General features: G+C 39.3%; 1 protein-coding gene across 1 annotated transcript in view; it reads right to left on the reverse strand.

Annotated features, from left to right (window-relative positions):
- Positions 1-25,874, reverse strand: part of APC7 (anaphase-promoting complex subunit 7) — a 197,469-nt gene that overhangs the window by 171,130 nt on the left and 465 nt on the right. The window contains exon 2 of the mRNA XM_067154711.2: positions 9,551-9,773. Coding sequence (XP_067010812.1) covers positions 9,551-9,773 — 223 coding nt within the window. The remainder of the gene's footprint in view (positions 1-9,550; positions 9,774-25,874) is intronic.

Raw genomic sequence — 25,874 nt, forward strand, 5'->3', positions numbered from 1 at the left:
AGTGACAGAGGCCTTAATTAAGGTACAACCCCAGCATTTACCTAGTGTGAAAATGAGAAAACGTGGAAAACCGTCTTCCAGGCTGCTGACAGTGTGGTTCGAACCCACTATCTCCCAAACGCAAGCTGATAGCTACGTAACCTAAAACACACAGCCTCTTGCTTGGTGCATACCTAGTACATCAAACCTTGTACCTTTCGGCACTATTGCAATTTTAAAATATTTAAAGTAATATACTTCATTTTTATCCGTAATGAACTGAGATTACAAAGCTTTGAAAAAGTTTTAGCGTCCACCTTATTCAATACTATACAACGTGTTGTGTAGATGTAAATTACAACATATTACGTTTATTCAGAACCAGTTTCGGTGCTATACTGCGTCATCATCAGCTGAAAAGAGGCATTGGAAAATTGGCAACCATATAAATATTATCAACATTAACCTTATCACAAGTTAAGATCTTATAATAATACAATTAAAATGAATATATATTTAAACAGATAAAGTGTTTTTCATTTCTCAACAAGTCTGTTGTACCAAATTATTAAAACCATATGCGATCAGATTTCCTATAACTGTTGTGACAATATGGTAAGCTCAAATTAAAATTCACACATAGTTATTAAAATAGTTCTCTTCATAAAACTCTTTGTGCTTAATCAAATAATTCTGCACATAGATAGTTGCCCGTAGTGCTTTAATACGCTTCGCTCAATCGACGACGTTTTGAGGTTCCGCATTTGAACTGGAAAACGTAGTTCTTGTTAATAGCTTAGGGACTTTACTTATACGTTTCCACCACAATCTGTTTACATTAGAGAAGTGTTATGTGGCTGAAGATGTTGATAATATACGAAACATGTACCACTTTTAACCATTAAATTCCCTTAGGCAATCACTGTATCGACTAGGTGGAAAATAAATACTTCTTAGTTGTGAATCTATTGAAGTGCAATACGGACCATGAAGCTAATTTTATGTAAAAGTAATGGAAACGCGAAGAAAGGTAGGATGGCGAAGATGTAGAAAGAACTCTCAATCAATCAATCAATCAATCAATCAATCAATCAATCAATCAATCAATCAATCACTTCTGATCTGCATTTAGGGCAGTCGCCCAGGTGGCAGATTCCCTATCTTTTGTTTAACTAGCCTTTTCTTAAATGATTGCAAAGAAATTGGAAATTTATTGAACGTCTCCCTTGGTAAGTTATTCCAATCCCTAACTCCCCTTCCTAAAAACGAATATTTGCCCTAATTTGTCTTCTTGAATCCCAACTTTATCTTCATATTGTGATCTTTCTTAATTTTAAAGAAACCACTCAAACTTATTCGTCTACTGATGTCCTCTCATGCCATCTCTCCACTGACAGCTGTATTGAACAAGTGGATCTATAAATAATTATTATAATATCTGTGATTTACGTCATCTTCAATACGGAACCAAAATGACAATAGTTACTTGTAACATACCACATAGTAAAGCAGCTCATCTCCTTTCTTCCAAGTCATCCCAGCCCAAACATTGCAAAATTTTTGTAACGCTACTCTTTTCTCGGGAATCGCCCAGAACAAATCGAGCTGCTTTTCTTTGGATTTTTTCCAGTTCCTGAATCAAGTAATCCTGGTGAGGGTCCCATACACTGGAACCATACTCTAGTTGGGGTCTCACCAGAGACAAATATGCTCTCTCTTTTACATCCTTACTACAACCCCTAAATACCCTCATAACCATGTGCAGAGATCTGTATCCTTTATTTACAATCATATTTATGTGACTACCCCAATAAAGATCTTTCCTTATATTAATACATAGGTATTTACAATGATCCCCAAGGGGAACTTTTACCCCATCAAAGCAGTAATTAAAACTGAGAGGACTTTTCCTATTTGTGAAACTCACAACCTGACTTTTAACTCCGTTTATCATCATACCATTGCCCACCGTCCATCTCACAACACTATCGAAGTCACCCTGCAGCCGCTCACAATCTTGTAACTTATTTATTACTCTGTACAAAATAACATCATCTGCAAACAGCCTTATCTCTAATTCCACTTTTTTACACATATCATTGATATATATAAGAAAACATAAAGGTCCAATAATACTGCCTTGAGGAATTCCCCTCTTAATTATTACAGGGTCAGAAAAAGCTTCGTCTACTCTAATTCTCCGAGTTCTATTTTCTAGAAATACAGCCACCCATTCAGTCACTCTTTTGTCTAGTCCAATTGCACTCATTTTTGCCAGTAGTCTTCCATGATCTACCGTATCAAATGCCTTACATAGGTCAATCGCAATACAGTCCATTTGGCCTCCTGAATTCAGGATATCTGCTATATCTTGCTGAAATCCTACAAGCTGGGCTTCAGTGGAATAACCTTTCCTAAACCCAAACTGCCTTCTATCAAACCAGTTATTAATTTTGCAAACATGTCTAATATAATTAGAAAGAATGTTTCCCAAAGCTTACATGCAATGCATGTCCAACTGACTGACCTGTAATTTTCAGTTTTATGTCTGTCACCCTTTCCTTTATACACAGGGGCTATTATAGTAACTCTCCATTCATTTGGTATAGCTCCTTCAACCAAACAATAATCAAATATTTCAGATATGGTACTATATCCCAACCCATTGCCTTTAGTATATCGCCTGAAAACTTATCAATTCCCGCTGCTTTTCTAGTTTTCAACTTTTGTATCTTACTGTAAATATCATTGTTATCATAGATAAATTTTAATACTTCTTTAGTATTACTCACCTCCCCTATCTGGACATTATCCTTGTAACCAACAATCTTTACATACTGCTGACTGAATACTTCTTCCATTTGAAGATCCTCGCATACACGCTCCCCTTGTTCATTAATTATTCCTGGAATGTCCTTCTTTGAACCTGTTTCTGCCTTAAAGTACCTATACATATCCTTCCATTTTTCACTAAAATTTGTATGACCACCAATTATGCTTGCCATCATGTTATCCTTAGCTGACTTCTTTGCTAGTTTCAATTTCCTAGTAAGTTCCTTCAATTTCTCCTTACTTCCATAACCATTTCTAACTGTATTTTGTTCCAACATGCACCTCCTTCTTAGTCTCTTTACTTCTCTGTTATAATATAGTGGATCTTTACCATTCCTTACCACCTTTAAAGGTACAAACCTATTTTCACATTCTTCAACAATTGCTTTAAACCCATCCCAGAGTCAGTTTACATTTTTATTTACTCTTTTCCACCAATCATAGTTACTTATTAAAAACTCCCTCATGCCCGTTTTATCAGCCATATAGTACTGCCTAATAGTCCTAATTTTAATATCTTCCTTTCTTTCATGTTTATTTTTAATTACCACAAAAACAGCTTCATGATCATTAATACCATCTATTACTTTGGTTTCTCTATAGAGCTCATCTGGTTTTACCAGCACCACATCCAGAGTATTCTTCCCTCTAGTTGGTTCCATCACTTTCTGAATCAGGTGCCCTTCCCATATTAACTTATTTGCCATTTGTTGGTCATGCTTCCTGTCATTCGCATTACCTTCCCAACTGACATTTGGTAAAATGAGATCACCCACTACAATCGTGTTCCTTTCCTTATCGTTTCCCACATAGCTGATTATCTTATAAAATAATTCTGAATCAGCATCTGCACTACCCTTTCCTGGTCTGTACGCTCCAAAGAAATCAAGCTGCCTATTATCTTTAGAGATGAGACTTACCCCTAGAATTTTGTGTTTGTCGTCTTTAACTTATTCGTAGCTTACAAATTCTTCTTTCACCAGAATGAATACTCCCCCTCCTGCCATTCCTATCCTATCTCTAAAATACACCCTTTAGTTCCGTGAGAAAATTTCTGCATCTATTATGTCTTTTCTCAGCCATGATTCAACTCCTATTACGATATCTGGTAAGTATATATCTATTAAATTACTTAATTCTATTCCTTTCTTTACAATACTTCTACAGTTGAGCACTAACATTTTTATATCACCCCTACTTTATTTCTAATTCCCTGTTATCTTAATACAGCTCCCTGGGCCACCCTGTTTCCCTGAATGTATCTCCCTATAACCCTTCTAAACTAATTTCCTAACTTATATGTACCACTGCGGTGGAGGAGAGACAAAGTATGATGGTTACGACAAACATGGAGCCGTGACCACTCTAGTTCTAGGAAAGATGATGACACATCGTAATATTTTCTTCAACTGCAGATATGCAAGACATGTGCGGACCAAGTCATGCATTCGTCCACGATAACGCTGAGATTCTTCACTTGTGATACAAATGGAACTGGGACATCCTGAAGGTTTACTCCTGGCAACAGACATTTACTTATACTTGTCATTTGATTTTGATGGCCAAGAAGGATTACTTGCGACTTTGTAGGGTTCAACTTCAGGCTGTGTGCAGCAGACCAATAACTAACAGCCTTTAAGTAACGTTTAGTAAGTTGATATTTTTTTGTACAGTCTGTGTAGAATTGAAACGAACTTGAAAAAATAACCAGAAGGTGTCTAGAAATCTTGTATGAACACAGAGGTGCCAACCTTTGAAGTGGATTATCGGTAATCGCCCTCCGCCCCCAAGAAAAAGTTTGAGTCAAGTCCAAAGCATACCCTTCCCTCTAGCAATCTATTTGAAAGTATATCATATTACACAATAACATTTGCACACAGCCTGTTAATTCTGTGATAAAACATTCTTTGTAGCTTGTTTCTCACACAGCAGCTGCTTTTCAGTGTAGTTTTCTTGAAGCATCCTTCCCACTGTGATGACATTTTCGTCTCCTGAACCATAAGGTATTCCAGTGCAGATGTGCTTAATGTAGACCTAACTTCTTTCTCAATCTTTCTGTCAACTGTCAGGTACATTTAACACAGCAAATACAACATTACTGAAGGATTTATAAGTAGAGAAGAACAGCGCCTGAGCTCCTTCATTCACAATAAATTTTACAACGCGTATGGGTGGCAAAAGGAAGTCACAATCAAATAAGTATCGTTGCCAACTCACAAAGATTCGAACGAGGACAATTTAGGAGAAAGGTTCGAAAGAATTGAACATTATGCCTTCTTTTCTTTTTTTTCCGTAGAAAATTATTTTTTCGTCATAATGTCAGCCTTTTCATTATAATTTCCCCTTTGACCGTAATTCCATAATAGTGAGGTGAAATCCACAATAGTTGGCACCTCTGTAAACAGCAATCAAAAGAAATAATTAAGGTGTTTCTTTCCTAACAAGGAATTACATTGCATCTACAAAGTTTGAGAAGATTAATGTAAAAAGAGCTAAAGAAATATTCTCTACAGTGGTCATAATTGCCCTAGAACATTTAAAGGAAATCTTTTCATATCTGAAAGCACCAAGTTTCCAGGATTACACTATTGCTTCACTGAACTTCATAAGGAAATGGTTCAATATTTAGGATGTAAACAGCACTAATGCACATCATCATAAAGAGGAAATGCAATTTTGTATGACTGTATTCTATTGATTACCTCTTCAACAGTTAAATGTATTAAGAACCTTCTGTCTTCTAGATTTCATTCTGTACTAACTAAAATAGTTAAGAGCATTTCAACAGAGAAATTGTTCAGTAATTTAAGACATATCACAGGAAGAATTAATATACTGCATTCTACATGAACAAGATACTAGAGTGTGTGTAAGAGTGAATTTTTTCTGCTTATATTAAAACAATCTCCTTTACTAATGTGCACCTCATCTTCTGACAGCAGTCATAATAAGCAGTTAAGTGAACTGACTTCTAAAATAGCAATTCCAATCTTTCTTGGAAGAACTGCTTGCGAAACAACAGAAGAATTTGAACACATTAAGTACCCAAATAGAAAATCTTTAAGGCGGAAGATTTAAAGGGCCGACTGCAGAAATGGTGTTTAGACCATGTCTACGGTTAAACAATGCGTAAGTATGGCTGCCGCATTGCAGAGACATTATTTATCACTTAAACACTGTCCAAAACCGATGTTCAACTGGCCATGTTTAAACACTGCCGAGAGCACTGTTTAACCAGAAATGAGAGGAGTGAATCACAATCAGAGGTTATGTACCATGAAACATGTAATTTGTATTATCATGTTGAGACGATTCCGGGAGCAAAGGTTAGTTCGACGGCCTCTCTGTAGGTCGCCCACTGCGAAATCACAGCAATCCATTTGAAATGTATGGAGAGTTATTTTTTAAAATACGATTTCGCTTTTCAGGAGACTTGTTTTTGAGACTGACAATGGGACAGTCCGGTAACTGTCAACTTGAATACAATTCTTGGCAATCGATATATTTTTTTATACATGGGGTAATTTCTAGGGAATTATAGGTTACTTTGACTACATACATGTCAGAATTATTTGTCCCGATCGTCAGAGGGCTGTCACATACATCAACCGGGAGGGATTAAATTCCCTTAACAGACTTTGAAGGCTTGCAGTGAGGACTAAGACGGTTAAGTTTAGCATAGGAACTTGTGTGCAGAAACGTACCATCTTCCAGCTACCCGCAAAAAACCACCACAGCACACTTTCACACCTCCCGCATCTTCGGCTCTCTGTCCGACTTCTGCTGCTTGTCGTCTGGGTCCAACTACAGACGGGGCTCGATGTGACGACCACAGACGTCAATACAGACACGGATGGTACCTATGTATAATGTTCTTGTACACACGATCATTAATACCTGGTCCTCCAACATCCGCCGCAGCCATAACCCATGCCAGTAGATCTTCCTCAGATTCCACAGAGGTCTCGTAAATCAAGTTTTCATACAACCCCACAGGTAGTAGTCTAGCGGTGTCAAGTCGGGTGAACGTGCGGGCCAAGCAATCGGACCACTCCGACCAATCCACTATTGCCCAAATCTTTGGTGCAGATAAACTACTGTACGTACAGCGTACTGTAGTATGAACGAAACAACAGCAGGTACAGCACGTCTCCTTGCGGATCACACACTCAACTGAATGATATGGAATTTCAACAAACCTGTACGGATATGGGGCATCACGTGATCATTCAATGACGTATGTACTCTAGTCAGTAGCACAGAAAATGCGGGAGATTTGAATGCGTGCTGTGGTGGTTTTTTATGGGTGGTGGGAAGACGGTACGTTTCCGGACACAAATTCCTATTCTAAACTTAACCGTCTTGGTCCACACTGCAAGCTCTCGAAGTCTGTAATGGGAACATACTGTAGGAACACCCTGTATTTACTGCCAAGTAAGCACATATAATAGTGAAAACTAAAAAGCAGGTTTATGTGGTTTTTATCTATAATCGTCGCACTAATTCAGATAAGTTTTCGGCAACTATGATATAGGAAAAGGCAAGTGCTGGTGATGGTGGTGATTATTGTTTAAAGAGGAGAACTGGGGAAGAAGAGCCGTGGCCATAATAACACCCCTAGTATTTACCTAGTGTAAAAATAGGAAACTAGGAAAACAACCTTCAGGGCTGCCGATGATGCCTTTCGAACCTACGATCTCCAGAATGCAAGCTACATCTATATGCCCCGTACAACACCTTTGGTTACACTTTACTATTGTTTCATCTTCCCTTCGTCGAAGATATTTACGAGTAGATTTACACTCACAGTTACAACGCTATTATCAAAGCTACACTTCCCCATACAGTGGCGTGTCACTTTAGTGTCGATAATATTATGAGATTTAATTTCCACCAAAAGTGATATTCTTACTGTGGGCAAGTCATGCTCATGCTTAGCCATAGTTTAGTAATGTGTAGGAAGACAAACAGCTGACTGGTGTTCCGCGCGTGCACCAACGAATTTCTTGGTTGTGACAAGCAAAGAGTTGCATGAAAGATACTTCTATCTCCATTTTCAAACCAATATGGAAACTTTAAACAATGTCTAGTTATACACTGGCTGAACATTGTTTATGCAATGGAAGATCGTGCTCAATTAGGTAGATGTTGTCTAAGGTTTAAAACTAGTCATCGTTTCTGCAATCAGCCCAAAGAGAAGCTGGCTGCAACAGACTTGCAAACAAACTTCATGATGGCTCCGTACTGACTTACAAAGCCTTGGTTTCAATTCTTAAGAATTTTAATTTACAGGTACAACTCACAAGACTTGATAGACTAACAATTTAAGAGATAAATTTAGTTTTATTTTCTTTGGTATCTGTTTCGACCTGTTTCGGTCATGATTAGCCAAATTATAATTAACAAAAACATTGCAATAACATCTTAAAATCTACGAATGAATAAATAAAATATGAGTATCATGTATGCATGAAAAATGTATTTTAAAAAATGCTGTAAAGTGTCTATCATAAAATCTTCTTGCTTCAGTCCTTGTTAAAATTCACAGTACAATTGTTGAAACTCCTCTTGTGTTGATTTTAAAAGATTAATGTTGTCTTTGGGAGGTAACTTGTACAAAAGGCTTCTCAATGTCAATGTGGAAACATTGATATGTTGTTCAAAAATGTGTTTGCAAGTTCGTTCTGTTTTGAATGAAGAAGACAAGAGAAGAAAAAAATAGTATAAATACGTATGCTAATAGAGAGGAAGAAAGAAAGATGAAAGAAAAACAAACTGGGTGAAGGGAAATGTGAAAAGTACTTATTCCCCTTTCCCTCGGTCCCATCAGATACAGATGTGCTCAGCCTTATGTTCCGTTGACACTGGAACAAACATTGGCATGCAGTGGCTGGGATCTGTTGTTAAAGAGGGGTGGTTGTGGAGAGGGGAAAGGGAGGGGAGTGACGGATGACTTGAAGAATTGTAACCTGCAGCAGATGCAAAAACGGTGACAGACATCCTTGTAGAGCTCTGAGCCGCATAGCGGAGGATTGTAGCACTATTGATTGTACTTGGTTCCAGCTGAAGTGACAAAGCCTTCAGCTGCATTTTTGAGTTTTGAGAATAGGAAGAAATCTTACGGTGCAAGGTTGAGTAAATGGGGAGGACGTGGCATCAGAGTCATGTTTTCTTGGCCAAAAACTGTAGAGTTTGGAGAACCATCATTGTCTGCTTTGCTTATAACGCCTTGTCACTTCAGCTGGAACCGAGTACACTCGATAGTGCTACAATCCTCCGCATAGTGCAGTGACCTATCTTTCCAAAATTACCACATAAATGTTTAATTACAAAAGATTCCTACTTCTTGTTGGCTCCTGAGCAGGTAATACCAATATAATGGGACGCAAGGCTAGTGCATACCGTGGAGGCCACTGCATAGGCTACTTGAAGCCACCAGCAGTGCCAATGCACTATGAGAGCTATGTCATTTTCAAAAATTGATGCCTGCCTGGCCATCAAATGATGTAAATGTTGATTCCCATAGGGAACCTAAAATATTCGTCCCGAATGAGTAAATTTATAATACCAATATAATGGGTTCCCTATGGGAATCAACATTTACATCTCCTGAGCAGGTGGCGAAGTTAGCATTATCATAGACAATATCTTATTCTGCCTATTTTAGTCACTTTACATGACAGAAACAGGATTATTTATTTATTTATTTATTTATTTATTTAAATCCTTGTAAACTTACCTATATCTGGCATCAATTCCTTAGGATTCTCTGATGGTTTAGAGGAACCTTTAGACTTGAGTAGGGACTTCTTGTACTGTAGGGCCTTACGGTACATGCCTTCAGCCTTGCGGTACTGCCCCAGGTGGAACAGGGAGTCGCCATAATAGACGTACGTCTGGAACTTGTTAGTAACTGTCAGAGTATCTGTTTTTTGTTCGCTAACTGACAGCACCAAGTTAGCCTAAAACAAAACCATACTCATTACAAATGTTACTACTATCAAAACATGCGTTAATAATTACTGTAGTTTCCAAAAAGATTTGTAATTTTAGCTCACATAATGATCATGAATTCCAAGTCTTTTTTGGCCTGACAAATTCCAAACAATCTTTTCACACAGCTTCTCCCTGCACTACAAGTTTTGCCATAAAGTAGTTATCGCTACAGCTCTGCACAGATATACAAAATGGTATCCGCATCCGCACTTCCTTCATAAGCACCCGCATCCGTGAATGGTTAACCGCATCTGCAATTTGTTATCTACGGATATTGTAAATATTTAACTACAGTACATTACCCTACACCCAAGGTATTGAAACTGATAGATCTGTTAACATAATACAATAGGCCTGACCCTAGCACTAGAACCCCTACAGTCACAGGTTTATGAGGGATTTTCTCTTGTGACAACTACCAACGTATTGACCTTTGTTCCCTCCTTCCATTAATTGCGGGCAGGAGCCAGGTAGGCTCCGGTCAGATTTATGTCTTTATGGTCTCCAGGATCTTTATATATTCTCCCATTCCACTGTTAACCCGCGGCTACTCGCATGGTGAGCGTACTATATTGCTTCTTGTTGGAATGTTACAAGACCTCCAACTTTGAAACTCCCTGTACCTTTCGAACAGATTATTATGAAGGGGATGTGCCAGTCACTTTCATTATCTTTGAAAACAAATACCCGCAATTCATTATTAGGCACGGTAGCGGTGCGCTCAGTAGCGAGTAACTGTGCTACTTACATTTCGCGCCTTGTAATACGTCAGGGTTTGTTTCATGCTTGTGTTTAATGTGAAATCTTTATACTGTGACTGTTGTTAGACGATATATACAACTTACAATGCCATCCACTAATCAGATACTTTCGTGGTTGGCTGAAACGGAGGAAAAAGTGCTCTTGAACAACGAAACTGAAAGTAATGAAACAGACGAGGTTTACGAAACTGATCATAACTGTGTTTCAGAGTGTCTGCAAGTTTTGGGAAGGAGAGGAAATTTTGTTTATTGAATTCTGTGAGATCAGTTTAAATGGCTTGTTTTACGGCCAGATGCCCTTCCTGATGCCAACCTTAGTTGAGGAGCTAATAAAGATGAAATAAATTATGGTGAATGAAGTTGGCTAAATAGGTGGAAGGAATCGGCTGTAGTTTATGAATAGAATCTGCCCCGGCATTTGCCTGGACGCGTTGACAGAAAAATATTCTCAGGACAGCTAACGGTGGGGATCGAACTTGCGCGTCTCCCAAATGTAGAGCTGCCTCCATAGCCATTCCACTCGGCAGTGTTCCTAAATAAATAACTATCTCAAATTGACATATTAAAAATACCTCCAACTTTATATGGGCATATTATAGCCTTTAAACGTAAAGGTGAGCGCTCCGCTCACTAGCGAGTAACGACGCACGTAAAGACCTAGCGAGTAATGCCGGGTTAAAGGGTTGCCTAATCGCAAGCAAAAATAAGAGTATATCTCAGTGAAAATCAATAAACGTCATTATTTAGAAATTATCAGCAAAATTATACGCGCTACCATACAGTTTGTATCCGCCAAGACACTAATTTCATGGATATCTGCATCCGTGCAGCATTCTAGTTATAGCAAGAAACGAAACATCTATAGAAGACGACACGCTATCTCCTGGGTTTTGCCATGTGGCAGAGGAAAACTGTAGGGAAACTTAAGTTTTGCAAACGTTTTGTTCCGCGTCCTCAGAAGATAAACTCTACCAACCATGACTAAAACTGGCCTAACAATGCCAAAATGTTTGAAAACCATTAACCGGTGCTCTAATAATGAAATAATACTCTTGTTTGTCATCTTTTCGCCATTGTTAGAACAGTTGAGTTTCTCTTCTTCTGAAAATCAAAAGCAAAGTCTTCTTACCATAAAAATATTTCAGGAATGTCAAAGCAATACAAATGCTCCAGGAGCAGAGCATCTTATTCATACTGACATCTAATCCAAACCAAATCCCTAGGCGTTACAACTCGAGTCCAAAGGCCTACAGATTACGAGGAAGTGTGATGAATCCTTTTAGCTGTTATTCTTGGCTTTCTAGACAAAAACCCATTAATCTAATATGTCAGGGGTGTATAGCATAGAGTTGTTCTGCCTTCTGTAACTCCACTGTTTGGAACTTACAACAGAAATATTATTGTTATACTAAGATGATTTTTTAAATATTCCATCCAGTGATTGTGTGGGATCTACAATCCTCTCCTTGCTGTTGGCCTACTCACAGTTTCAAAAAATTTGTTAATCTGCTCTTCATGGCTGCCAACAATGGGATACAAACCCACCATCTACAGAATGTAAGCTCATAACTAAGCGACCCTAACCACACAGCCAGTCTCTTGTGTGATGATCCTAGTCTGATTTCCATCAACCACCAAATCTATCCACATTATTCCTTCTTTTACGTGCTTGTGTTGCATGCTACGGTGTTCCCTGATAAACAATCTTACCTCACACTCTCAAATACCCTTAAATTCTAATACATAATTCCAATATAATTGGTCGGTTATCATAAAATATAAATTTTCCAGCAAACTCATTCTAGGTTACCAGCTTTCACCCCAGTGTGCCAATTTGGGCTCATCAGTTGGTAACTAGCACATCCAGCTCCTTGGCTGAATGGTCAGCGTTGAGGCCTTCAGCCTCCTGGCCGGCTCGGGGATTTTAATCTTGCATCTGATTAATTCTTCTGGGTCAGGGACTGGGTGTTTGTGTCTGTCCCAAACACTCTCCTCTTGATATTCAGACAACACACCACACTACCAACCACAACAGAAACATGCAATAGTGGATACATCCCTGCAGATAGCATTGGCGTCAGGAAGGGTATCTAGCCTTAAAAAGGGCCAAATCCACATACGCGACACAATTCACACCTGCAACCTCACAGGTGCACATCTACCAAGATGCTAGCGCATGTAATGAAGCCTGCTGAGCAGGTAAGTTGGAGCCTCAGGCAGTGCCAATGCACTACAAGGGACTTCATCTCTTTTACAAAAAATTGATGCTTGCTAGGTCATCAGATGACATAAATTTTTATTCCCTAATACATATTTAGTCAGTTCTACTTCTGGGGCCGATGACCTTAGATGTTAGGCCCCTTTAAACAACAAGCATCATCATTATCAGTTCTACTTCTGTCCTTCGAGAAACACCACTGATACTCATTGCACCCATTGAATTCCAAGACATTCCTGGCTTGTGAAATGAAAGTGGAACTCCTCACCCATGGGTCTGAAATTTGCAGAAGATATTGGGAGTGTGAATAAAAAATTCCAGTGAAGCAGGGTGCTAGTCTTACTTACAGAGTTTCAGTGAGAATTTCCACTCGGTTTAGGGGCACGAGTGGACTGAGTTCAAGGAGGGTCTTGATTCAGAATGTATCTGAAATGCCTACTCCGATCCCATAGCAACTGGTATTCCAACTCCTAGGACCACTTTGTAGGCCACTCAGTCTTGCTTGAGGTTCATGAATTAACATGTGCCCATAAACACTCAAGAGAATATATAGCCTAAAACATAACAGTTGAAGTAGGCCTGCGTATCTGCAACTCATTTAAGTACATTTTTATGTATTATTTCTAACTTATACAGGCTGAAAAACTTGAAAATGCAAGCAAGAGATGAAGAATAAATTGGATATATTGGGAAAGTGCAAAGTTAGGAAGTGGACAGAAGGAAAGTGGGAATTATATATTTTACTCGGGAGGAGAGAAGAATGGAAATAAAGGAGTGGGTATATTGATAGGAAACTGGCTGAAAAGTAAGATTTCATCGCCAAAAGACCTATCTGTGTCAGTACGACGTAAAGCCACTAGCAAAAAAAATTTAAAAAAATGTAAGATTGTCAAGGTGGATTATATTGTTGACAGGTTGATAATGTTGAGACTAAAGGGTTTACTTTTTTTTTTTTTTTTTGCTTTACGTCGCACCGACACAGATAGGTCTTATGGCGCCGATGGGACAGGAAAGGGCTAGGAGTGGGAAGGAAGCGGCCGGGGCCTTAATTAAGGTACAGCCCCAGCATTTGCCTGGTGTGAAAATGGGAAACCACGGAAAACCATTTTCAGGGCTGCCGACAGTGGGGTTCGAACCTACTATCTCCCGAATACTGGATACTGCCTGCACTTAAGCGACTGCAGCTATCGAGCTCGGTTAAAGGGTTTGAAAAAAAGAACATGGTTCCTATCCAAGTGTACACGCCAACTAGTCAACACAGAGATGATGAAGTAGAGATCTATGAAAAGACTGAAGAAGTTATGGAGAAGGAAACACGTGGTGCATTTATATTTGTCATGGGAGACTGGAATACTGTGGTGGGAGAAGGAAGAGATGGCAAGTCAGTAAGTAGTTTTGGACTGGGTACAAGGAATGTAAAGGTGAAAGACTGGTCAGCTTTTGTAATTGTAACACCTTGTTCAAACATCATAAAAGAAGACGTTATACATAGGCACCTAGATTGCATAGAGATACCAAATTGACTACATCATGATATAAAAGATATACAGAAACTGGCTAAAAATTGCAAAAGCATACCCTGGAGCAGATATTGACTCAGATCACAACTTGGTGGTGGGTGACATACGTGTCCAGTTGAAGAGAATGTGGAGAGGTAAACCGAGGGAGGAATATAACCTAGAAGCTCTAAAGAAGAAAGGCAAGGCTGAGAACTTGGAAGACAGCTTTATGGCCAAATGGAACAGAGGAGACAATGAAGAACATGTACATGAAAAATGGAAGAAGATGAGTGAAAACCTTAAGAAAGCCGCAGGGGAAGTACTTGGGACTGACAAGTCCAAACCTATAAGAAAATAATGAGGTAACAAAGAACATGATGAATAAGCTGGAAGAAAGAAGGAAATGGAAGAGGATATAAAAAGGAAATCAGATGTACAGAAGACTGAATAATGAACTGAAGAGAGAAACAGAACAGGCAAAAGAATCATGGCTGAAAGAGAAAATGTGAAAAAATAGAGAAATGAGAAAAAGAAGGAAAGAATGAAATGATGTATCGAGTGGCTATGGAGCCGATGTTTGGTGGTAAGAGGAGAAGAACTGGAATGGAAACACAAGGAATGGATGGTATGTTACTAAGTGAACCTAATGATATTCTGAAAAGATGGCATGAATATAGAGAGAATCTGTATGAGTCTGACAAAATACCAAATGACTGGAAGATTAAAAAGAATATTGTAATTTGGAAAGTAAAGTGGAAAAGGCATTGAGAATCACAATGCAAGCGGGATTGATGGATTGCCGGCAGAGATATTAAAGTGTCTTGGAAACAGAGGTGTGAAGGATATAACATACTTTTGTAATGAGATATATAACAAAGATGAATGGCCAGAAGACTTTCTCTCAACAATCATAATACCAATTCCAAAGAAGAAGAATTCCAAGAAATATGAGGACAAAAGGACCATTAGCCTGACATCCTATGCAGCCAAAGTATTACTTAGAGTATTAGCTAGAAGACTATAGAAAGTTAGATATATTGCAGAAGAACAGTATGATTTTCATAGAGGTAAACGGACAAGACATGCAATTGGAGTGTTGAGAACTATCGGTGAAAGATACATGGAGAATGAAAAGGAAGATTATGCTGTTTTCATTGATTTAGAAAAGTCCTTTGACAGAGTGCAACAGAAGAAGCTGATGTACATACTCATGAGGAAAGGAGTGGACTGGAAGGACAGAAGACTAATTAAAGGACTTTACTTACAACAGATCAAAATAAATGATGATGATGATGATGATAATTGTTGTTGTTTAAAGGGGCGTTACAGCTAGGTCAAAGGCCCCTAATGGTATGAGGTGCAACAAAACGATAATTAAATCTTCAAAATGTATCCATTGACTAGAATCTAAAACGAATGATGATGAAAAAATGATCATGAATCCAAAACCCATCTCAGTGGATCCAATTAATGCCTTTTTTTTTTTTAAATAATGCTTGCTGTCCATAGGTGTCCAAAATTCAGGTCACTGCTCCCTCATAATGGTACTAATCACTGGTAAAGGAGAACCATGATGTTCCTCCTATAGTGGTACTAATCAAAGGTGACGTAGACTCATGGTGTTCCTCACATAATTGTATTAATCACAGGTAATGTAGACCCACGGTATGTCACACAAAATGACACCACTCACAGATAGGGTTACCAGACGTCCGTATTTACCAGGACGCCCTTATTTTTAGCGTCTGTCCTGGCATCCGTATTTATTTTTTAATTATTTGCTGATTGTCCGTATTTTCGTCTAATATTGTTAAAATGAACTTTTTCCAGCTGGAAACCCATTTTCGTAAACTTAGACTCGCTTACTCCATAACCTTTGACTTCAGCTGCAGCTTGAACTTTTTAAATTCCTGTAGTTTTTTACTAGTATATTATCGGTGGTCAAAGTCGACAGTCGAAGTTGGCGATAGCATACGGAAACGGAAGCTAAAGACAAATAATTTTCGTCCACATTGCTGCTTAGTTGTGCCACAATCCTTGTGATCTACTCTACAATATCTGTTGTGATCTGCTGGTACGTTAAATGTACTAAGGGGAAAAGAAAGTGTAAGTTCACTGCTGAATTTGAGAAAAGATATAAATGCTTCAAAAAGGGCCGCCGACGAAGAAGCCATGTGTCTAGTATGTAAACCAGGAACATACGTTTCTGTGGCTAATCGTGGAGCTATGGATTTAGAAAGTCACATTACAATGGGCAAACATAAAGCTAATGTTCAAAGTGCATCAACTTCAAATAATATGTTAATATTTTTCAAAAAGAACACATCACTAAACGAAAATGTGATTGCTGCGGAGGGAGTTCTTGTGTACCACAATCCTGTTCATCATGGGAACTACAAAACTATGGATTGTATGTCTAAGCTTCCATCTAAATTATTTCCTGATTCTGAAATACGGAAAAATATTCACTGTGCTCATACAAAGTCTGAGGCCATTGTCAATAATGTACTTGGACCTCACTGTGTAGAAAGTGCCATTAATCAGGTCAAAGACGTATTATACATTGGTGTTTGTACAGATGGCAGCAATCATGGGAATATAAAACTGTTTCCTGTGCTCATGCAGTATTTCGACTACAGGAATGGAGGGCTGCAAGCAAAGTTAATTGACCTGCACAGTGTTAGTAATGAAAAAGCTGCAACAATCTCTTCAGTGGTGTTAGATGTGCTGCAACAAAATGGAATTTCGGAGAAGTGCATTGCTTTTGGAGGAGATAACTGCAATACGAATTTTGGTGACCTGAAAAGAAGAGGAGATAATAATGTATTAACTAACCTCAAATCTCAGCTTAATGAAACCTTGATTGGAGTAGGTTGCCCAGCACACGTGTTGCATAATTGTGTTCAACATGGAGTTGATTTATTGTCGAGTGACGTTGAAAGCATTGTGTTAAAAGTGTTCAAATTTTCTATATTCACCATAAGGAACGAAGAGCTAAAAACTTTTTGTGAATTTGTTGATGTGAATTACAAATCCCTATTGAAGCATACAAAGACTCGTTGGTTGTCACTTTCCAGCTGTTGAAAGGTTGCTTGAACTGTATCCAGCACTTTGGTCTTATTTTCTATCTGTGGATAATCCGCCAACAATTTTGAACAAGTTTTTCACCAATAAGTTAAGTGAAATGTATTTAATATTTTGCCAGTCTTTAATGTCAGTCTTTCAAGAGAATATTCTTCATGTTGAAAAGGAGAATAATTCCATTATTGAAGTGAAACAGGCACTTTAAGAAACTGTTGGCATTTTACAAGCTCGTTTTTCAAATAATTTTGTTCCTATGAAAGTGAAAGAATGAAAACTTTGAAGGAGGAAGGGTTGCAGGAAGACTATTATTCCTTCATGAAAGAAGTCCATGATGTATATAATGCATGCCTGGAGTACCTTGGAAAATGGTTACAACCACTTGAAGAATTCAGTACTTTTAAATGGATGACCTTAACTTCATATTTCAACTGGACTGACCTTGAAGATACTGTTAAATATCTTAGTGCTAAAGGTGTACACATTGATGTTAGGTTTTGACCAATTTGTAAATCTTCAAAAGTATATTGAAGTGCAAAAGCAGAATAAAAATTTCTTGAAGGAACCAGTCCATAAAAAATGGGTGGTTTTCTAAAGTGTCAATATTACATGTTCTTCCGAGCTACTGAAATTGGCAGATGTGTATTTTGCAATTCCTGCACATAATGCCAACGTAGAAAGAATTTTTTCTTTAATAAATGCAGTGGACCAAAGAAAAAAACAGGTTAAATGTTGACTCTGTGAAATGGTTGGTGTCAGTGAAATTTAACATGAAAGACTTCACTTGTAACCAGTTTTATGACTATTTAAAAGACAATAAGGAGTTGCTCGATAAAATAAGTAGCTCTGATAAGTACAATCGACATGAATAAGGTGTCAGTGACATTCCTGCTTTCGAGACTTCACTTGTGGCCAAGCAATATGAATAAGGTACGCTAAATAAATGGTTTTAACAAAAAATTTAAGCAATTTTAATGCTCTCCTGGTTTTATCCTGCTTTTTGAACTCAAAAGTCCTGTTTTCGAGCCATTGTCATCTGGTAACCCTACTCACAGGTGACAGACAGATGGTGTTCCTCATATAAGGGTACTACTCACAAGCAACGCAGATCCATAGTGTTCATCAGACAGTGGGACTAATCACAGACGCCAGCTAAATCCATGGTGTTCTTCACATAACTTACTGGTACTAATCACAGACCACATATACTCATGGTGTTTCTCACAGTCATACTAATCATAGGCTATACAGACCCAGAGTGTGTCACACATTATGGTACCACCCACAAACAAAACAGACCAATGGTGCTCCGCACATAATGGCACTACTCTCAGGTAATACAGACCCATGGTGTTCCTCACATAATGGTACTAACCACGGGCAATGTGCAAACCTGTGGTGTTCCTCACATAGTGATATTAATCACAGGCAATGTAGACCCATGGTGTTCCTCATATAGTGGTAGTACTCTAAGGTAATTCAGACCTATTCTGAACACAGTGGAACCAACACATCTGAGCACAGCGCTCAGCACCTTCTCCCGCTAGACACTAGTCTGTGCAGCCGAACACCTGCCCTCCCATCTCGGTGGGATGCACATGATAGTACTAATCGCAGGCAACGCCCAGACCCATGGTGTTCCGCAAAAAATGATACTGCTCCTAGGTAACGCAGACCCATGGTGTTCCTCACGTGGTGGTACTAAGCGCAAGTAAGGTCGACCCAAGGTGTTCCTCACATAATGGTACTAATCACAAGTAGTCTCGTGGGTCTAAGTCCATCGTTCCTTGGTCGCTCCTTTTAGTCGCCTCTTACGACAGGTTCGTAAACACCCGCACCCGGCTTGCTGGAACGGAAAATAGATTATGATGATTTGTAGAAACTATTCCCTGCAGAGCAAAAGAAAATTTTCTGCAAGTCTGTAACTGAATATTTTCTTTTCAAATGATTAATTCTGCAGTAAAACTATAATATAATATATAAAATGTTCTGCCCTTAGGCAGGTCTTCACACGGCTACTCTCTACGCAGTCCTGTCTGCAGCCATCCTCTTAATTTCTTCCTAATTTCCTGCTATTTTAATACTGTCCACCATCTGGTACCTTCTCCGTCCTCTAACTCTCCTTCCATTTACCGATCCTTTTAGAGCCTCCATCAGCAAACACTCTTTGTAGCCAGTGCCCAAGCCAGTTCCTCTTTTCTGTATGGATGGTTTGTAATAACTTTCTCTTTTCTCCAACTCTCTCCAATACCTGGTCCTTCCATAACTTTCTCACCCAGGATGTCCTTTCCATTCTTCTCCATAACCACATCTCAAACACATCTAGTATATTTTCATCTACCTTCCATAGTTGTCTAGTTCTCTGCTCCATATAGTGCCACACTCCAAACAAAGCATTTCACCAGCCTCTTCCTTAACCTCAAGTCCAAGTGTCCTTTCTGTTGGAGGCTTCTTTAGCGATGGCAATGCAAGTTCTTACCTTCCTACTGCTTCTCATATTGTGTGTTATTATGCTTCCTAGATATTTGAAAGCTGCCACTTGTTCAATATCCTTATGGTTTATCTTTTTTTTTTTGCTAGTGGTTTTACGTCGCGCCGACACAGATAGGTCTTACGGCGACGATGGGACAGGGAAGGGCTAGGAGTGGGAAGGAAGCGGCCGTGGCCTTAATTAAGGTACAGCCCCAGCATTTGCCTGGTGTGAAAATGGGAAACCACGGAAAACCATTTTCAGGGCTGCCGACAGTGGGGTTCGAACCTACTATCTCCCGAATACTGGATACTGGCCGCACTTAAGCGACTGCAGCTATCGAGCTCGGTATGGTTTATCTTGACGTTTGCCTTGTTCCCTCGTGCACTTCTTACTAATTTTCATTCCATATTGCTCACATGTTGCATTAGGTCTTCTAGCATTCCATTTAGAAGCCTTTCATTCTCTGTTAACAACACCATGTCATCCGCAAAACAAATACACTCTAGTCTCTGGCCACTAATAAGTAGGCCTACTCCTCTTTTTCCATCCAGCCATTTCCCAAAAATATCTTCCAGCTAAACGTTGAATAGTATAGGAGATAGACAGCATCCTTGTCTAACGCCCCTTCTAATTCTGCTTTCCTCTGTCATCTCATTCCCTACCCACAAGATAGTTTGTAGGGGGGGGGGGGGCTAGACCTGGGGGTATGTAGTATTTTTAATATTTTGGAAGATAAATGGCGACTTGTATTCCTCCGTAGAATACCACACACGGTATCCCCTACCACTTCTGCTTAATACCATTTTTTAAATCATTTTCTTGAAAGAAAAACACCTGACTATAAGATATTTTTTCCTTTCCCTGAGAGCTAGAGGGGGGTCCCCACCTTGCCCCCCGGGCATGGGCGCCCATGGTGGGGGATGAAGATGAATACTTTAATTCCTTATTTTCTCTCTCCGTGTTTGAGACATCTTCATTTCAGTGGCCTGTAGGCGACTTTGTACAGATCTAGTCAACGTTGCTGCTTCAAGTCCATATGTTAGAATTGGTACAAGATATGTTTTGTATAGCGCAAGCTTGCAAGCTTGGGGAAATGAGTCATGCCAAAGTAATTGACAAACGGAGTGGTAGAAATTTGTGCAGCTTGTATTCTGTTGCCTATTTCTTGGTTTACGGTATTGTCAGAAGAAACGAAGCTCCCTAAGTATTTGAAGTTATTGATAATGTCTACTACTTCATTTTGTACTCGCAGATGGACTGCTTTAGAAGTTCGACTCATCACTAAACTGACGGTTCTAGTTCGGCTGATGATCATTCCCATTCCTTCAAATTCTTCTTGCCAAAGATCTAGTTTAGCTTGAACTGCTTCTGTCTCCCCCTTAGCATAACATCATCAGCAAATACAAGTGCATTTGTTGTCTGATCCTTCATTTTCACTGCTTTTATAACCTCATCTGTTATAGTAATGAAGAGAAGTGGTGATAGACAACTTCCTTGTTGGACTCCGCTCTTGGTTTCAAAACAGCCCGATCTGCCTCCTTGAATCTGCACACAGCTCTTTGTCTCTTGATCCTACATAGTTGTTTTATTCAAGCTATAATCTCATCTGGCACTTCTTTACGTCTCGGACATTCCCACGTGTGCTTACATGATCATATGCCTTCTCAATATCCAAGAATACAACTATAACCGTTCTATTCTTGTCCCAGTATATTTCAAAGAGCATTCTTGTCGAAAAAATGAGGTCTAGCGTTGATCTGTTCGCTCTAAATTCATGTTGTTCTTCCTCAAGTTTAGGTTCAACAAATTTTCTGATTTTTCTCTCCAGGATGGTCTCATGTATAGTTGTTACACTTCTTTCGGTCACCTTTCTTAAATAGTGGGATAATCAATCCTTGTCTCCAGTCACTGGGGACTTCATTTTCTTCCCAAATTTTATTTAGTAGTCTATACAACCATTGTATTCCAGGTTCTCCAAGTGCTTTGATCATATCCACACTGAACTCATCCAATCCTGCAGACTTGTTGTTTTTCATTTTACATATTGCTGTCTCCACTTCCAGCCAGGTCAAACTTTCTACATTATAATTTATAGGGTTTAGAGGGTCATTTTATGTGCCGTCAGTAGTATTACAGTTCAGTAAGTGATTGAAATATCTGCTGAACTCCTGTAATATTTCATTTTCATTTCTAGTTAACTCTCCGTTTGGAAGCTCTACTGTGTTGATAGTACTATTATCATTTATTTTGTTTTTAACGATGTTATAGGGGAGCTTCTTGTGTGTGTCTTGCCCTATTCTATTGGCAAGATTTTCTTTGCATTTCCATTTCTCAATGTCAACTATTCTTTTGACCTGTAATTTTTTTTCTCTGTAAAATGATAGTTCAGTTCAGGTCAGGTCAGGTACAGCCTGCTACCGTATGCAACTGTACACGGTGCTACCTGCAACTATCTGACCGAGGGTTGGGCAGCCGGTACCAGACCTGACAAACTAAGGGAGAGAACCAATGGCTATGGGCAGAGGAGTTTACCCTTGGGGGTCTTGTTGAAGCCTTTGTGTATGAAATGACATAAATTCAACAGGAAGCTGCTGCCTTGCAGATGTGGCAAGGGTCTGTTGAAGGCTAAGGGAGATAACCCTGACAGAAAATCTTCTCTAACGTTAGGCTAGTAAGTCAGTTGGAGAGTAATTGCAATCGCTTTCAAGACAAATACGAGCTTCGGATCGCAGTTTGTACAAATGAACAAAAAAAAATACACAACAAATTAAAATTTAAGCACAGCTACTATAATATATTCATCTGCTTGCTTATATGACAGTCTAATCTAGAACTGGCAATAACATGGTAACCTCTTTCTTAAATAACACTTAAATTATAATAAAAGACTTTACTTTTGCTCGTGTTTTAACACACCATCTCAATAGATAGGCTGAGATTAAGGAAGCAGCTGTGGTCTTAACCCGACATTACCTACTAGGTCTTTTCATGCACCGTTACTCTAACGGTGAGCACACCACTCATTTGCTTTTAATATAGTTTCTGGAACACTGTCTGCAAATTACTACTTTATGTTCTTTGCAAATGGCCACAGCACACTGCACATATCAAGCTGTCAGTTTCCCGTTCCTTACGCACGGACAATAAACGAACCTTTGACATTCCACTCCAAGAGGAACTTACCATTACTGATGTTCCACTTCAGGCAAACCAGCTTCTCATGTAACTTTTCAAAACTGTTTATAGATTTACAACTGATGATCGTGTAACCAAGTGTGATCTTACAATATCCCTGTTCAAACTTTTCAGAAACTCATGCTATGATTCAATTCATTTGTTGCTGCAATAAATGATTTGGCTATTAACAACAATATTAAAAAGTGAAAAGAAAATAGCGACTGACCACCTACAACTTAGTCAAGCTACTGAATGTAGACTCTTCAATTGATTGACAACATCAACTGCACCTTTAGTAAGGTTATATAAAGCAATCGCCTCTGATTTCAACATATCTCCAGTATGTGGATCAATTTTGTCATTTTCATGCATTGCAGTAAGCAAAAGAATATATTTGTTCTTTTTTAAACATGCAAAGCCACGAGACATTTTCCCCGTACCCAAACATACCACTGTAAACTGGTCTCCCTCTGACAACAAAGGAAGGGGAAATCTCGCATATGTTTTTCCTGAGTGTACCGACGATCATTCAGTGACTTCCAAAAGATAGATGGCCAATGTCTGTCATAATATTATGCCCTGTGTTGACAATTAGCTCAGTTAGCTGTTTTACCACACTGATTGCACTACCGTAACTATCCATTTTATAAGGGCCTTCAGATTGCTGGTTTGCATAAATTTCCAGTTTTAGTGCAAAGAATACCCTAGAATCAATCAAAGCAAAAATGTTAATTCCATATTTGTTAGGTTGTCTAGGTATACATTGCTGGAAGCTACATCTGCCTTGAAAGCCCTCCAACATCTCATCTACCCCCTTGGTAAGTTACACATCTGAGCAGCAGAAAACAATCATTGAACAACTTTTGGATGGGAGTTAGTTTGTCGGTTCTTTTCCTGTCTTCTCCATCATGGAAACTGTCAAATCATAGAGCATGAAGCAGTGTGCAGACCCTCTTCTTGGACATCATAGTGCAAAAGATATTAGGGCAGTTAAATCATTAACCCAGAGGTCATTCAGGTTGCCATGGGACAATTTCAACATGCTAGCTGTATACAGTAAGCCTATCAAAGCCCTAAAATATTCAATATTTGTATCCAAAACATCTCTAGGTCTTGCATTATTTACCCTCATATTAGCTACATATGCATTAATTAAAATATCTTGCAGAGATTCCAAAGGAAAGAACAACTGCCATGATTTTTTTACAATTTGTTTTGCGTTGCACCGATACAAACAAGTCTTATAGCGACACTGGGATAGGAAAGGGCTAGGAATGGGTAGGAAGCAGCCGTGGCTAACAGTGGAGTTCAGACCTGCTATCTTCCGAATGCGTGCCCCTAACCGCACTGCCAACTCGCTCGGTCTGTCATGATTGAATATGTTTTCTGACACATCGGACTTTCCTGTTCACTCCAGGTAAATGTGACACTAAATTATGTCTCTGAGTTCGAACACATTATGGTAGGTGCACAGAGACCAATCTTTCTTAAAACTAATGGAATGTAGCCTTCAATGAAATTGCAGACACTTCTATTTCAGAGTTTTGATCACTTTCATAATCCTCATCTGTTTCATTACCATCATTTTCATTGTTCAAGTCCACTTCCTCCACCATTTCGCCCAACAACAAAAGTATGCTCAACACAGCATAAGACAAAACATGATATATTACAATGCGCGAAATGTGAGCAGGACTATTACTCGCTACTGAGCGCACTGCTCATCAAACATGCACAGTTACATCTAATAATGGATTGAGGGTCTTCGTTCACAAAGATAACAGAAATGACTGACACCTACTGTTCCTAACATTCTGTTTGAAATTTATAGGGGGTTTCAAAAGTAGAATGTAATGTTCCAACAAGCAAAATACATCATTAGTCCAGCCCGGGGGCCACTCATGTGTAGCGACTGTCGTTTGTTTCCTCGCTCGCGGCCTACTTGAAAAGGATGTTCTCTAGCAGTGCTCATGTTGCCAATCTCTGTACTTAGGAACTATGCTTGCTTCGCTAGCTGGTGGTGGTGATTATTAGATTCTTGCCTCTGGACAGAAGACGATTGGTCTGGACGGTTAGGATTCTTGCCGTGGACAAGACCATTGATCTGGATAGTTACGATTCTTGCTGTGGACAAGACCATTGGTCTGGACGGTTAGAAGCCGCGAAGCGGCGTTAGGCCCCTAGTTTCGTGAGGAAAGACGATTGGTCTGGACGGTTAGGATTCTTGCTGTGGACAAGACCATTGGTGTGGATAGTTAGGATTCTTGCCGTGGACAAGACCATTGGTCTGGACGGTTAGAAGCCGCGAAGCGGCCCTAGGCTTCCAGTTTCGTGAGCGCAGCCACTTGCACTTTTATTGTGCTGCGGTTGGTAACGCATTATGATTACCTTCCTTCACGGGAAGATCGTGTGCCACTTTACATGGGCCAATAGGAATACAAGAAGCTACTTGAGAAATGAATATACCGTGTAATAATCTTAATTAGGTTATACAAGTAAATGTACTTCTTGGGGGTTCCTGGACATCGCAATGAACACATCTCTCCTCTCGGACGCTCTCCAAGTAAGACTGCATTAATTTCCACTCACTTATAACATTACAAATGTAGTGCCCCCGGGCTGGATTAATACCCAAAATACTATGGAGGTGTGTGCGGCGAGTAACCGCAGGTTAATTGAAGTACAGCCTGACGTGACAATGGGAAACAAGGGGAAACCATCTTCAGGGCTGATGATGGAGGGGATCGAACGCACCATCTCTCGAATGTAAGCTAACAGCTGAACGACCCGAATCGCGCAGCCTAGTCGCTCGGTAACCAACGTGTAATTGAGTATGTTATTGTCTTACATTTTAACCA

This window comes from Anabrus simplex, chromosome 1, assembly GCF_040414725.1.
Source record: "Anabrus simplex isolate iqAnaSimp1 chromosome 1, ASM4041472v1, whole genome shotgun sequence".
Classification (NCBI taxonomy): domain Eukaryota; kingdom Metazoa; phylum Arthropoda; class Insecta; order Orthoptera; family Tettigoniidae; genus Anabrus; species Anabrus simplex.